Below are 15,782 nucleotides of genomic sequence, written 5' to 3' on the forward strand. Positions count from 1 at the left end.
TCCTCATCGAATCGAATCGAAACGAATCGAATTTTAGCCGCTCTCTTTCCTTCTGTTTTTTTGTTTCTTTCTGTTTTGACGCATTGCGCCAAGGCAGTCATGGGAAATAGTGAACCGATTCTGATTGTCTTGGGAAAATCACGAGGGCAGCATTTCCCGAAGCCTAAATATAAAAATCTTAAACGAAAATCGAATAATAATTAAGCTTAATGTTCTAAATCAGTTTCTGGTCTCGGATCAATGGGTGTTCTACGTAACCAATCAAATTTAAATAATTGTTCAGTTGATAAAGATATGACTAGTGCGGCAGCCCTTAAAAATTGAGTGATATTTGGCAGAGTACCGTCTTTATTTGATACCTCTACTTTATACTAAATATATGATGTAGTTGCTTGAGTTTCGGCCTCATACCCCGTTCCGATTCCGATGCAAAAAGCTCGTTCAACCGAGACTGGTCACGCACAGCCCCACAGTCTCCAACTCCGCCCCATGCACAGGCCGGGTCCCCCTGGCCTTCTCCTCTCATACATATTTTGGCCACATACACAAACTGACGTACGCGGTCAAGTGTTTACTACTCGAATTCAGCTGAAAATTCAACGAAATAACTCTTCTCTCCTCGCCGGACGACCGCTAAACCCGTTTTGGACGGAACGGACCTCGCGCTGCGACTCAGGTCCACAGCAAACAGACACCCATGGAAAAAATACAAAGTTTTAATTGGTTGCGCAAACAAAACACACACAAAACGAGCGTCTAAGCAAATCAAAGCCAGTCGGGGGACAGCAACTCCAGTTAGCCCCGTCAGAGGGCACTTGCGCGAGAATCGTATCCACTCCAGCCACGAAGATCTACTCTCTGCTCTCTCTCTCGTTCTCTTGTTGAAACACGTTTCACTTAATTATTGGCGCATGCAATGCAGATCCAGGCAGCTCCTTTGGGGTGGGGATCCAAGCTTGGACTCCGCCGGTGCACAGGGCCAGCGACTCGCCCCGAATGATATGGCCAAAACCTGATGGCTAGAAGCCTACCTGTTGCCAGGGTCCCAGCGATGGCCGCAGATCCGAGCGAGATGCCAGATCCCGCGCTGTGCGCTTACCTGTTGTTAGAGGTGTGGCCTAGCGAACGGGATCCGAACGAGCCGCGACCAAAGCGCTGGCCAGAGCGGGACGGCTCTATGGTCGAAGAGAGAGTAGACAGAATCACGGCCGAACATGGCCCAGAGCAATAGAGGAAGCGGCCAGGCAGCAGGCCAGGCCAGCGAGCGAGGCTTGTGATGGTGGAACAAATTAGCACCGATCGTCGATCATTAGCTCGGGAACGGTGGCAACGCAAACACACGCTCGGCGGCGAAAAACTCGGCGACTCGAAACGCAAAGCAAAAATAATAAATCAAGAAACGCGGTTAACACGGCTGTCGCGGCTGCCTGTCCTCCTCTGAGCCGATCCAAGTGGTACTGAGAAATATCTGACCAGATCTATTGAGCGTGAATATAACCATATCAAGCCCCCCAGGACTTGGTGATTGTGACTTGAAAGTGTCTTTGTGCGCGATCTGACAGTTTGCCAAACTTCAACGAGAGCTCCTCCACGGGATTACAACAGATACGCCGGACAAAGGCGGGGGCACTCTTCTACGAGTATATATGTAAGTTGATCCTAAAGTCTTCAGCAATAGGAAAGCATATATGTACGTTCTTTGGGTAACGTAGATCGCTTTTAAAAGTAGAGACAAGGTATACATTTTTACAGCTCAAATATGTGCTCAAATCAGTGTACAATAATTTTTGATTCAGGATGAAGCTAAATGTATTAATGCTTAAATGGTTTTAACATTGCAAAAATTAACTTATGTATATATGTATGTATGTCTCGTATCTTTAGAACATCAGTTATTACAATATGGACAACACATTTCTATGTATATATGTACTCTTGTCACGATATTATTTACTGATTTTAAACAAATTACAAAGTACAAAAATAATTCAACATCAGCTAAAGTAAATGTTTTCATTGTTCCATTATTGATATATTCTACAGGAAAGATAATTTGTGATAAAAGCTTTTACTCAAAGTCTCTCTTTCATATTCAACTATCTTAAAAAATCCCAGCAGAATGGCCCATTATCGGCTAGCGGTATTTTTGTTAAATTTGATAAGCCCAAGAAATTATATAAACAAAAAAATGAGGGAAGCGCAAGAAAGCGCATAATATTAATTAATTTAATAACAAAGTCCCCTGCAAAAGTTTGCCTTCGTGCAGCGATATTCCATTATTGCAAATTAAAAAATGTTAGTTTACTAATCATTTCTATTGCCAAAAGTGGTAAAGAAATCAATTTCTCTGTAGTGCCAATCTGTTGCCTTGAAATTTGTAAATTTAAATGAAAATCAGAGTTAAGATCGGAGATCTGAGGAAGTGCGTGATTTTAATTCTCATTGTGGCATGCACCCATAAATGTACTCGATTAGCGAATTTGCAAGTCTATTGAAACCAACGTGTGAAAATCAAATGCCAAATCTAAACAAAGCCCCAAAAGCGCCGAAGTTATCACAAATCACACAGTTTTTGACACTTGGCCGAAGAAGAAGTGCCCATAAGCCGCGGGCCAGCGTCAAAAACGATCTCTTAACGATCCTAATAATATCTCTAATGACATAAAACAGCAGCACAGCCGATATTCACACGCAAATTAGTAGGGACATAAGAATTCGCAGGCCAGACAGAGACTGAGCCGCTGGCACACTCGTCGATGGTCCAATACGGCGCGCTTTAGATCAAGCAGTCAATTACGACGCATGTGAAAATTATCCTATTAAATGCAAATCGAAAAAAGATTCCCATAAACCGACCTAAGGAGGCAAGCCCCACAGCGCCCCGCGCCTCGACAAGAGGCCCCAGGCCCCGTTTAGTACTTGACAAATGCTCACTAATTAATTACAGTTTGTACAAAATTTTAGTACGCCTCTCATAAAGTGCGTCCGTCCGTCCGTTACCGTCTGTCGGCGCCATCACACTTTCCGGCTCTGGCTGTGTGCAGAAATCAAAAGTGCGACACACTCCCCCAGCCAGTTGCTGGCCTAAAGTGACACCTCGAGCTCCTTTGGTCCAGAAACAGGAGCCGAACAGAAGAAGGACAGGAGCAGGACGCCGCTGGGGCAGGGGCAAGAGCAAGAGCACCTATAGGGTCCAAGTCTAAATTTGGTTTATTTTCATGTCAAGTGGTGTGTGAAATTTAGCAAATTTGACTTAATCGCCCCCCGATAAGCTACCAGCGGCCGATGACACTTGTCGCCACCCGCCTCGATCCTTAGCAGGTGTGAACAGCACGCAAACCGTAATCCTTGTGCAAATTGGGAAGCGGGGTAAATGAAGCAATGTTCAGGCAATGGAATGACATTGATCAAAACGGAAGGGGAAGGGTTGCAGCTGTGGCCCTGTCTTCTCCGTCGCGAATGCTGCGAACCCCCACGGGTTGAGTCCATTCAGCAGCAGATCTGTTACAAATCTCTTCTGATGGCTTTGAATATTGTGTTGCATGGGATATAGATTTTATGACTTAAGCAGACGGCAGGCACTTGATTTAATGACCCCGCCTTTGAAGACAGACAGAAAAGAGTTATTTAACATACACTCAGCTCAGAAAAAAATTGGCATAGTAAACAGTAACAAATTACACACAGTTGATCAAATTTACTGGCATACATTTTTAAATCTCTGTGTAAATATTTAAATTTTTTGTTTTCTCTTATTATTTCTGTAGTCCCAACATTTTCGATTGCTAGATAATTCCTATTTGATTTAATAGAATCGTAACTTTATACATGGTGTTTTCCCTCAGTGTAGCAGTCGTAAGATTCGTGCCTCTAGGTACTGTATCTCCAGTACGGTGCGCCATTGCCATATTACAAAGGGTTCGGTTCGATTTCTTCTAGCGGCGCATATTTCATACGCAAGACCAAAAGAAATAAAAGAAAAAAAAAAAAAAAAAAAAAAAAAAAAACTTTCAAAGAGTCTGAGTAAATATCAAAGTCACGAAATCATTCAAAATCAACAAAAGCCAGCAACAACAAAGCGGATGGGGAAAGAGTCCAATACAAACCTCAACCTCAACTCAACTCAGCCCGTCATGGCAGCCATCAAAAGTCGAAGTATAGAAGTATATAGCCACGCCACACAGGCATAGACAAACACACAGACACACGTACACGGGGAGACAACACACAAAAACAGCTTTTCATTAAGCTTGGCGATGCGATGCGATGGAATGGAGCTGCCGCTGGAAATGGTGGAATGGTGCGGATCGATGTGGAACACAAATACCCGTATGTACGGGGAACGTAGAGCTGTATAGTACAAGACCCAGTGGCACCCGGACAAGGCAGAGCAGGGAACCAACAGCTACGACAACGCTGCAATACTGCTGTCATGAAGAGTTCATTTTTATGAGGCATTCTATCTGGCACATGAGAAAACAGCCAACAAATTGGGTGAAAATTATCCCAATGGCTCCCTGCAGCGCGCAAAGTGCATTCCAGGAAAATAGATAACAGAAATTGCAAATAATTTGCTTCTTCAATAAAATTAGTTTAATTGAATAAAGTCAGGAGAAAAGAGCATTCAAATAAACCAAAAAGGCAACCGCAGCAAAGGAATTAAAACAAAGTAAATCAATAAGTCAAATGAAGTACGATATTATTTTATTAAATCTCTTCAACTTCAAGAAAAGAGCAACTGAATGAGAGGCTTCAGCTTAAAGAGGCTTAAGAGACACACTTTTGATTGATTTGCCTTTTTAGCAGGGCTTTGGCTGATTGATTGTACAATTGATTTTGTGTGCATCTCACCTTCGCGCCCCGAGGGCAACCTGTTCGGGTGACACCTTCAAATTAAATGTCTGACAAAGCAACAGCAGCAGCAGCAGTTGGTGTTCCCTTGTTCCACAAATTTACGTACATGTATGCATGATTGAAGATGGGCAAAACACTTTTCAATAAATCAAATTTGGATCCCAGGCAAGAACAATAGCCATCCCGTGTGTGGCTGGGGAGAGGGCGGGCCATAAAGAAATCCTAGAAATGGGGCCGCCGTCGGCATTCAGCATCCAATCTTCGGCTCGGTTTGGTCCAATAAAAACACAAACACAAAACAATTAATACATTTTGTTAATTTATGATTACAAAACATTTCGAGAAACACTTTCGGCCAGAATTTAGACATCACTGGAGTCGTCCGACCAGATTCGAAAGGAGGAATCTTCCGCAGAGAGCAAAAACTATGACCCTGGCCCCTACCCCCTACCCCCGACCACGATACCGAGCCCGGCGCAAACAGAGGTGTTTGTTGCCGCGGCCATAAATAAAAAGGGTGCCCGTTGTTTATGGCCAGCCAGCATCAGTCGGAGTCTGAGTCTGAGTCCCAGTCGTACTCTGCACCGTCTGAGTCTCAATCCCAATCCCAGTCCCACTCTCAGTTCCACTCTCAGTCCCAGTCCCAGTACCAGTCGCAGACCCAGTCCCAGGCATGGCTAAAGTGTGCAATATAATTAAAAGCCGACAACAGAGAGCTGGAGGAGCATTCTTCTAATGCTCCTGGGATAGTGCTGTAAAGGCATAAAGCCGACACTTCGTCGGCCAGGCGGGTGAAATGGCTTTGATGTAATGCCCAGTGCACACTGTCCATGAGGTGATTGTACGTACATACTAGCACTGAGTCTCAGTCATCCAGAATAACTAATACAAATGGGAGTACATATATAATGTAAGACCATTTAATAGTCAACCAAAAATCCGCAAAGAACTGCTCATTCTGTGTGCATTCTGTGGCTAGTTTTATTTGGCGTTTAGCTAACACATTTTCTCTCTCTTTGAAATTCTTTTTAGTAGCCACAGCTGACATGACCACATCGCACATCTTATCCGCCGTGGATCCAACGACCGGACTCAGTGGCAATGTGGCTGCAGGCGGCGGGCCTGGATCGCCACAGCATGTGACCCACAATCACAATGGACATGGTCAGGGGCACGGACACGGACACGGCCAGGGCCAGGTACACGGAGGAGGCGTCGTGTCGGTTGCCTCGGGGCCCAGCGGCAGTGGCAGAGCAGCTCCGGGCAGTCCCAACGAGCTGGACCGCAATCTGCGCGTCTCACTGGACGATCGCGAGCTCTGGCTGCGCTTCCAGAACCTCACCAATGAGATGATCGTCACCAAGAACGGCAGGTAAGTGAGTCACCGGATCCGCTCCTGCCATTTCCCCTCGCCTCCCCATCAGTTGCCCACAGCAAATGTGTTAACTGGTTTTCCAATGCAAATTGGCAATGGGTTTTGGAGCTTTTGTTTTTGTATTTTTGTGTGTTTTTTGTTTGTTTTTGTTTTCCTGCTGCAATGGTTTTCCATTTGGCGCTGTTTGCGACGGGTCATAATGAAGCGTTAACGTTTCGCTGCTGCCTGGGGACACACACTCGTGCACATATGTACTCGCACGGGTACATACTTTTCTCTGCTTAAAAATATTTACCAATCTACGAACGTAGTACAGTCGCTGTGGCTCTGAGGCTGTGCGCTTAGAACGGGAGGCGGGAGGCATGCCTGGCCTGGCCTGGCCTGGTCAGGTGCTAATTAGCACGGCCCGGCAACAGCCGCCATCTTGTACTAATTGTTGTGGAACAGAGCGCGCATGGACGCCGCGCATGGCCGTTTCAATATTTGCCCGAGACGCAGTCGCACTCGGATCGGATCTTGTACTCCGCACACACGCACCAGAGACTGGGGGGAGAATGGGATGGTGGGGGGGGCCAAACTCTTTGGGGCGACTGTTTAAAGTTTAAACGTTTCGAGTTTGCGACTGTTATATAACTGTTATAAATACTAATTGCTGCTTCATCTGTTTACCAATGCAGACGCATGTTCCCGGTGGTGAAGATCAGCGCCTCCGGCCTGGACCCAGCGGCCATGTACACGGTTCTGCTGGAGTTTGTGCAGGTGGACTCGCATCGCTGGAAGTACGTCAACGGCGAATGGGTATGTGTTGATCGAAAGGCAGGCCAGCCCAAAACGAATATCCCATAATTATCATCACATTTTATTTTACAGGTGCCCGGCGGCAAGGCGGAGGTGCCTCCCTCGAATCCCATCTATGTGCATCCCGAGTCGCCCAATTTCGGGCGCCCACTGGATGAAGGAGCCCATTTCCTTCGCCAAGGTCAAGCTGACCAACAAGACGAACGGCAACGGGCAGGTGAGTTCCTTGGAACCCCCCAATGTAACCCCTGCTTATACATATATCATATATCCTTCCAGATAATGCTTAACTCCCTGCACAAGTACGAGCCGAGGGTGCATCTGGTGCGGGTGGGCTCCGAGCAACGGCACGTGGTGACGTATCCCTTCCCGGAGACGCAGTTCATCGCCGTGACGGCATACCAGAACGAGGAGGTCACCTCGCTCAAGATCAAGTACAATCCCTTCGCCAAGGCCTTCCTCGACGCCAAAGAACGGCCGGACACGCTGTATCCGCACGACACCCACTACGGCTGGCTGATCCCTCCGCCCACACACTATGCCGCCGCCGCTGCTGCCGCTGCAGTGGCTGCCCCCCCACCATTGTCCCTTGGCCAGACCCACAGCCTGGTGGGTGCGGCCACCACAGTGTCGTCGGCTGCCACTGCGGGATCCAACTGCGATCGCTACGGACGCTCGCTGTCCAGGCCCGGCGTGGCCCCCACCACCCGCACTACGCCCTACAGCAGGCCACGGGTCGTCTCCGGATCGGGCTCTGGATCGAATGGCAGCGCGGGCAATGCCTCCTCCTCATCGCCGCAGCCACCGTCGGCCCCGCAAACACCCACCAGTATGCAGTCGTCGGTGACGGGATCGGTGAGCACCAGTGTGAGCAGCAGCAGCAGCGGAGTGGGCGGCGGCGGAGCAGGAGTTGGATGCTACGGCAGCGCCTACTCGCAGTCGGGCTTCATGCCAGTCCCGGTGGAGGCCAGTCCCACGGCCTCGGTGTTCTCGTATCCCGGCAGCTGGCAGAGCAATGGCAACTACTGGAATGCCACGAGTGTGCCCGGCCCCATGCCCATGAACGTGTGCAGCAGCAGTCGCAGCACCATCTGTGAGTGTAGTCCCATGTCCCTGTCCCTGTTCCTGCCCCTGTCCAGCAGAGTGACCATTGCACCTTACATCTGTTCTCCCCTTTCTCCACACAGCAACACACAACTCGCCATCGCCCACGAACGGATCGCCGAGCTACACGACACCCTCGCCCAGCTACACCATCCACCATCTGACGCCGCATGGCCACCAGTACAACATGGGACAGACGGACCTATACGGCTCCGGAGTGGGGGGCACTGGCGTGGGCTCCTCACAGACGGCGTACGGAGGCACGCACCAGGTGTACCATCCCACGCCCACCTCGCCCACCCACCAGCTGTATACGAACGTGCTGAATGCACCGTCGGCACTAAGCTACCCTACGGGCGGGTGGCACAACGGGTCCGGGGCAGAGTACGGACTGTACCAGAATGCAGCAGCGGCCGCCTACTACCAGCCGGAGTACATACCGCTGGAGATCGGGTAGGTGTGGGGGCTTTGCCCACTAGGAACTTTATCCACTTATCGCTAAAGTAGCTATCAATGATTCCCCCCTCGAATCGCGTTCTGCTTACAGCTACGCCTCACACCCCCTGGAGCCCGTGGACGTTTCGAAGGCGCTGGACGATCCGCAGTCCGAGATGTACAAGCCGAGCGAGGAGCACAGCTCGGTGATCACCCTGGAGTGCGCCGGCTCCAGTCTGAAGGCCAACGTGCAGCACAACGACATCAAGCTGGAGTCATCCTCCGCCTTGGATCATCATTCAGTGGACAGGGGTGCAGCCGTGGCCAGTGCCAGTGTCATTCCAACGGCTGTGCCCACTTCAGTGGTCACTGCGGTCAGCGCCGATACATGGACGCCCCTGACTCCGCCCCAGAGCACGCTGCAGTGATTGGGAGTCGCAGACGAGATGCAGACGCACAGTCCCAGCCTTTAGACGCATGACCCCCTCCCAATGGATATTCAATCGTATTAGATTTAAAAGTTATACCCTAGCAGTCCCCAATGCACATCCCCAGCCCACTCTTATTGTAGTTTTACTTACGCTGTAAACATTTTCCTATAAAGTCTAATCAAAGTACTATCTTTAATAATGTTAGAACAACCAAGAGACGATCTCTTTTTGTGCTTGAACCTAGTGGATATTAGTGCAGAAACATCGGGCAAGCAAGGGTCGGGCAGTCCCGTATCTCAATTGACAGCTTTTAAACTAAAAGTCGGACAATGAAGAGTGTAAGAATGGGCCAAACTATACTGTAAAAAGCAAAGGAGCGGGATACCTGCTGGCTCATTGTTCCACTCAGAGGGGTATTCAATTACTTTAAAAACTTCTCGCCAACCTGTATGCCACCCCCGCACAACAATGGGGCACTTGACGCAGTTGCAACCTGCAGCAGCACGGCGCAGCACCAACTTGATCCGAAGGCAGCAATCTCTTCCTCTGCCCTGGAATGCCCCACAAAGTGCCATGATGGTAATCAGTTTAGCTTCAACTTATGTGAAAGCATTAGGCAGTGTGGGAGCCGGACACCACGCCATTCGGATGAAGGAGCGCCATTAAAATTACATGCCGGAATCATTTGCCAGAGAATGCGCACGTGAAGAGTGGCAGCTGCAGTTGCAGCTGCAAGACATTACGAAGGAGAGGAGGAAACTTCGACTCATCCGCAAAGGTGAACACAGGTCAAGTATATCGCAATTATCGTATATTATTCGCAGTTCAGGTTGATTGCCATCAGTAGTCAGTCGGATGGGAGTTTCTTTGGAGGTTATTAAATCCATGTTCTGGGCTTCGCCTCCACTCACCTGATAGTCCATCGAGTTGCCGTAGCCCATGTGATTGCAGGAGCACGAACAGTGCTTGATGTGCTGCTCCAGTTCATCGTCCATTATGGTGTTACCCCCCGCCAGACCCACACCGAGGCCGAGAGATACATCGAGCTGGTGCTGATGCTGGTGATGCTGGTGTATATGTTCCCACTCGCGCTGCTTGTAACGAGCCTCCATTGTCTGCTGGTCCACAATCTCGAGCGGATTTGTGGTCAGGCCGTTAGTCTGTTGCTGTGGCTGCGATTGGGTTTGGGTTTGGGGTTCCCCCGGCCAGTCCAAGGAGGCGGACTTGAATATCCTTCGACCGCCAGCCAGTGTGGATTGCATTGCCCTGCCCGGGCTGTTGCGGGGACTGTTGCTGTTGCTCTCTTCCACTGTTAGGCTGCCACCGCGTAAGAGCGCGCCACGCTCGAAGCTTTTGGTCTTGTGGAAAGCTTCGTAAGCAACAGTTTCCTCCACAACGTCGCCGATGGGTTGGTATCGCCTCAGCGTAGCTGCTACTGGCATTGGGCCTGGGCCTGGGCCTGATACTGTGCCACCAGTTGCTGCCGCTGCTGCTGCGGCCGTGGGAGTCACTGTCACCGCCGAGCTGGCCGCACTCAGCATCAGGCGCAGCATCTCATTGGAGTCCGTCGCTGGCAGTGGCACGCTGCAGGAGCCCGTCTCCGTGGCACTGTCCAGCACATCCGACTCCAGCTGCTCCGAGTCGAGATCGAGATCCGAGGCGGTGGCGTTTGACTCGACTGGGGGCTCGGTACCGTGCTGTTGCTGGCGGCGAGTGCGCTGCCCGATGATGGAGGCGGCCGTGGAGTTGACCCCGTACTTCCAGTAGGTCTTGCCCGTGCCAGTAATCCGCTGCAGCTGGCCCGGCAGCGACAGGGGCGGCGCTGCGCTCTGGCTGGCCTGTCGTTTGCGGTCCTGCAACTGTTGCAGGTTCTTGAACGTTTTTCGCACCGGCTGCGTGTGGTGCAGTGTGGCACAGCGACGCATGGGCGGCGGGGTGTAGACGGGGGAGACGCTGTAGCTGTGGGAGTGGCGCGAGGGCGACAGGGATCCGCTTGATTTGGCGCCCACGAGGCGGGCCCTCAGTTTCTTGCCAAAGCCGCCGCCTCCGCCCCCGCCCCTGGGCGATAGCGAGTGGGCGGAGAGGGAAAGGGCGCGCGTGAATCGCAGTCCGGCCAGGCTGCCGTGTCCATTGCCGGAGCCTCCGGTGGACTGCTGCTTGGCGGCAATTAGCTGGCACTCGTCGATGGTGGGGAGCTTCAGCAGATGCGGATGCAGCTGGGCGTAGGTCAGTGCTGGCTTGGCGCCGCCACCGGCACTGGCACTGGCACTGGCACCGGCACCGCTGCCATCCGATGGCGGCTCGAACAGATTCCTCTGGCTGAGGGCCAGGAACTCACGCTGCTCCTCCTCCTCGAGCACCTTCAGCGCCCGCAGGTCCCACTCCCCGGAAGTCATGGCTGGCAGCACCCGGAATGAGTCGCAGTTTCCGCCGCAGAATCTCGCATTCGCCTTTTCGCATTCACATCCCGCGCGTCGCTTGCGGTCGCGCAGAGCAGAGCCAGTAACCGTTGCCTCACGAGGCTGTCAGCGGAATGAGCCTGGCCAAGAGTCTGTGCTGTTGCTTTATAACGGCAGGACGAGAGGCTAACAGGCGGATAACATCAGCAGCAACAGCTGCTGTGGATGCCAATGTGGAACGTAAGTGACCTGCCGTAACATTTGTGCCGAGCCAACTCGAACTAAGGCAGTGGGTCGCTGTGTTAACGCTTGTGCCTTGAGCCTCTCCAGAATGTGACACTGTTAATGTAAATGTAAATGTAAATGTTACTGCTCTCCGCAGAAGAGTTAGAGCCGGAGTTTTGGAGTGGAGTACATGCTGATGAGATGATGGGACGATGTGGTGAGGGGGCGACAGTGAAATATGCAACTGCATTCATTTGGCATCCAAGGCAATTTCGCAGTCGCCAGGATGATGCCGTTGCCATTTTTGTTAACCTCAGCGGTGGCCTTCCTGGTTGACAGGCCACACCAGTTAGCATTTGGAGGCACGGCCACACATTTGTGTGTGTGAGTGTGTAGCACAGGTGTAACACTTGCACATGTGCCACATATATCCTCCGGAGTGCGCTCATCCTTCATCTTGATGTACGGCCATCCATGATGAGTGTAGGAGTGGAGGTGGAATGGAAGGTTGCTGCTGCTACCGCTGCTACTTCTGCTTGCTGCATTTCCCCGAATCTTGCTAATGAAATGCAGGCTGTGGCCCTCAAATTTGCATTATATGCAGATCGGGCAACGTGCAAATACTATGCCAGCCACATAATTAATATGAAGCGTGCTAAACAAAGTTAAAGAATCGAGGCTACATCGGATGCAAAAGAATTCTATAAAACCAAGACACCCACTCGTATACGCAATATATTCTTCTAGTTTTCTTTGACTGAGAGTTACCTAAATATTGTAGTTGTGGGTATATAAATGTGGACTCAAATGCTGACTCTGGAATTATTTACTCTATGCAATAAATTTTATTTCTAAACCTAAACCCTTTCATACGGCCAGACCGGCACACGTACCACCCCGCAGATAAATATAGGTGCTTTTTTTTCGTGTCTGTTTAATTAAACACAAATAAACACTCTTGTGTTTATTTTAATTTACGAACTGTGCAAACATAATAAATAAGAATTATGAAATTATAAAAATATATTATAAAAGAAAATTCAAATAAAAATATGCGGATTACACAATGCAATTGAATTCACTTGGCTACAAATAATTATAATTATTATATGCAGAGTAATTACAAAATTCGGATTAGTGTCAAGGACCCAAGTTGAAACCTTAATAACCCATTTGTCGAATGAATTGAAACGATAAGTACTCGTAGATTGTGTGCCAATGCATTGGCAGCTGCGGAAAACTGTCGCCTTTCCAATTACCAAATAATATGTACTCGTAAATTATGACAAGGAAGCCTATAAAAATCAAAACACAAACCATTTTGATTTAGTTGGTTAAACCAACGTGGTTTTTCTATAATAAAGCCAAAATATATATCACTCGAAAAACTTTTAAGAGACCGATTGAAAGTTTTTTAATTTTTTTAGCCATATTTACAAACCAACCATCTGTAATCCTATCCTTCAGTGTACATCGTTGGAGGCTACATCGAAGTCGGAGCAAAAGTCAGGCCGCTGTTCCTGTTACCAGGATTATCTGACCCGATGGCAATCTTTGCCATAGAGAGATCCAGAACAAGCCGCCATGAAGCAGGCAAAGTTGCACAAGCTTCCCTGACGCCCCAAAGAAACCTCGCCGCCTGTTGCAGCGCTGCGTTTAATTTCGTTCGTGGGGACACAGGAGCAACGGAGAAAATTCGAGTCTGGGCATCTGCTGTCGTTCTGGCGGTCTGTCTGAGAGGCAAACTTTGGTCTTAACCGACAGGCGCCTGCCGAATCTGCGGCGCATGTTGTGTCCGCAACAAAAATCAAGAGCATGCTTTTGAGCCAGCGCTGGGCCCGACCACATCCCGGCAGCCTGCGGAGGGGCAGCTGAAAAACTTATTGAATAGAAATCCAGTTTCGTTTTACAAAAACTTAATATTTCTGCTTTTTGTGTTCGACTCCTCCCAGATCCGTCCGCAAAATCCCATAGAAGATACTACTCCCCCCAGATACTTTTAGGCCAGTTCGGGATTTGGGTTCCCCCAAGGTTTACCCTTGCCGTTGAGGGCAGGCATTAGGTTGGGTCGGGTCACTACCTACGGGCCCTCCGGGCCGCGCCGCGCCCCGGCTGGGATGGCCGCGTTCGGTGGGGCCCGCCCCCCCGCCCTGTTGTGCTGCCCCATGATCTCATATTGGTTGGCGGGTGTTCAGTAAAAAAAGATATACACCAAATTATTATTTTTTTTCATAATTCAGCCACAGAGGGAAATATAGGAAATGGTGCAAGACTTTCGCAGCTCCATTTAGGAGCAGTGTTGCCAATTCAGCTAACTTTGCTGCGAAGAGAGAGACAGCATGAGAGACAAAATGCAAAATTAGTGTTCGTAGCCGTCTCTAGCCACGTCTACTGGCTTTCAGTTGAATAATTGAGCCAAAAAGATTTTTTCCAGCAAAACGCAGCCACCAAGCCAGAAAACTTGTATCCGAAAAGTAAAACAATCGATTTATTCCCGGTCAACTTACTCTTCTCGCTCTGACTGCAGGTATTTTCTATAAGGCTGTCTCTACTTTTGCAGCCAGTCAGTTGGCATTAGTCTTATGGGAAAAGCAATCAGTGAGAGCGAGAGAAATATATATGCGTTGCATCGCGTTCTATCGATAGTATCGATATTTGAACTAAGGAAAGGAACTATATCGATGAGAACTTTTGGACCAAAAGGCTTGTTAGCATTAAAATAATCTTGGTGAGAGAATTTTGCTGAATTCCGGACTAGGTAAGTTATGAATATATTACATAATATAAATATATATAATTGCTAACAATTTAAGCGCTTTGAAGCGTAGTTAAGTTCCTAGAAAAACAAAAGTTGCAGACCCAGACGACACACATAAGAAATACATGTGATTGTACACTAATGCCGGGTGATACATTTTTCTTCTTTCAGAAACTTTCGTCACATTACAACGCACTAGCTACGATGGATACTTGGTGAGTTATTTATCCGCATTTATGTACATACATGTGCAAGTGTTTGGTTAACTTTATGAGCCTCGGACACTTCGTTTTCTAGGCTGCAACCAGTTTTTACCGATCTTATTGAAAACAAGAAGTTTTCTGATTGCCGCATATCTGTGGGGACCGAAGCCTTTGATTGCCACAAAGTGATTCTAGCAAGTGCATCCGAGTTCTTTGAGCGCATGTTCCTGGGGGATTTCACGGAGTCAAAATCGGGCCAATTTATTGTGAACGATGTAAAGCCGGAAACGTTCGGACATTTCCTGCAGTACGTTTACACTTACAACAAGGAGCACTTGAAGAAACACAGCAGCACAATACTAATGGAACTGTTAGAGGTTGGAACCAAGTGGCTGGTGGACTCAATTCAATCCGATTGCGTTGAGCTCCTCGTGAAGCGAGCTAAAGAGATGATGGTAGGCGATCTCGTCGAACTATTTCAGGCTGCGCACAACATAGACAACAAGTCGTTGATCGATGAGGTCAATAAGGTGGGCGATTTTAAAAGCTACATTTTAGACTGTCTCTTAAGTCCTATTCAATTATAGAACCTCAAGCAAAGATTTGGACCACGCATGAATTGCTTCGATAGTCTCGTGCTCACATCAGACGTCTTCGAGCAATATCTCATTCTCACCGATGGTCTTCTGGAAGAGATCGAACGGTTCAAAATGGTCGAGGCCTACGTTAACGTAAATGGGTTACACTATGCTGGAACGTCGGAGCGCTCTGGAGATGATGAAGCCGATAAAAAAGAAGAATCTGATGTTGGGAAGATTGAGAACGAGAAGCTTAGCAGTACTAAGACTCTGACAGGGGGGGAGATTAAAGACGAGAAGCCTGGCAGTTCCAAGGAACTGTGCGAGGTGAAACACGTGGATAATACTGACGCGAACACTCTCGAGCTCCATGCAGGGGACCGAAACGAAATTAAGCTTGCGGCTATACATTCAAAATATGTCCGCACGCTTTTGGGACACATAAAATACGAAAAAATGACCAAGAATCAGTTCTACGCAGTTGTTGGCAAGTCAAATTTGTTGGATTTTAAAGAAAAGTTCGAATATCTCAGCCTAACTATGTGGGATGAAAACGAAAGCGAAGGGGAAAACGAAGATATCCGCGAACTATCTACACTATTTATTTAGTTAAACTTTGTTA

At 48.8% G+C, this 15,782-nt stretch overlaps 3 protein-coding genes across 3 annotated transcripts in view; 2 read left to right on the forward strand and 1 right to left on the reverse strand.

Annotated features, from left to right (window-relative positions):
* The window catches only part of LOC111073127 (putative dipeptidase CPSG_01350), a 75,940-nt gene extending 64,426 nt beyond the window's left edge, over positions 1–11,514 (reverse strand). Inside the window, exon 1 of the mRNA XM_022365301.2 lies at positions 9,909–11,514. Within this exon, the coding sequence (XP_022220993.2) occupies positions 9,909–11,393 (1,485 nt within the window). The 5' untranslated portion in view covers positions 11,394–11,514. The remainder of the gene's footprint in view (positions 1–9,908) is intronic.
* On the forward strand, positions 1,327–9,203 carry LOC111073128 (T-related protein). Its single transcript, XM_022365304.2, is given in 9 exon segments — positions 1,327–1,454; positions 1,516–1,648; positions 5,887–6,226; positions 6,907–7,027; positions 7,100–7,168; positions 7,170–7,244; positions 7,307–8,120; positions 8,215–8,584; positions 8,679–9,203. Coding segments are annotated over 7 exon segments (2,091 nt in total). The 5' UTR covers positions 1,327–1,454; positions 1,516–1,648; positions 5,887–5,900; the 3' UTR covers positions 8,995–9,203.
* Positions 11,515–14,298: 2,784 nt separating the features above from the next.
* Positions 14,299–15,769, forward strand: LOC111073179 (kelch-like protein 40). The gene is made up of 4 exons (XM_022365378.2): positions 14,299–14,379; positions 14,551–14,594; positions 14,677–15,112; positions 15,170–15,769. Exons 2-4 carry the CDS (start codon positions 14,584–14,586, stop codon positions 15,767–15,769), a joined length of 1,047 nt encoding a protein of 348 aa, XP_022221070.2. The 5' UTR covers positions 14,299–14,379; positions 14,551–14,583.
* Positions 15,770–15,782: the final 13 nt, after the last annotated feature.

Source organism: Drosophila obscura, unplaced genomic scaffold, assembly GCF_018151105.1.
Source record: "Drosophila obscura isolate BZ-5 IFL unplaced genomic scaffold, ASM1815110v1 contig_208, whole genome shotgun sequence".
NCBI classification, from domain to species: Eukaryota; Metazoa; Arthropoda; class Insecta; order Diptera; family Drosophilidae; genus Drosophila; species Drosophila obscura.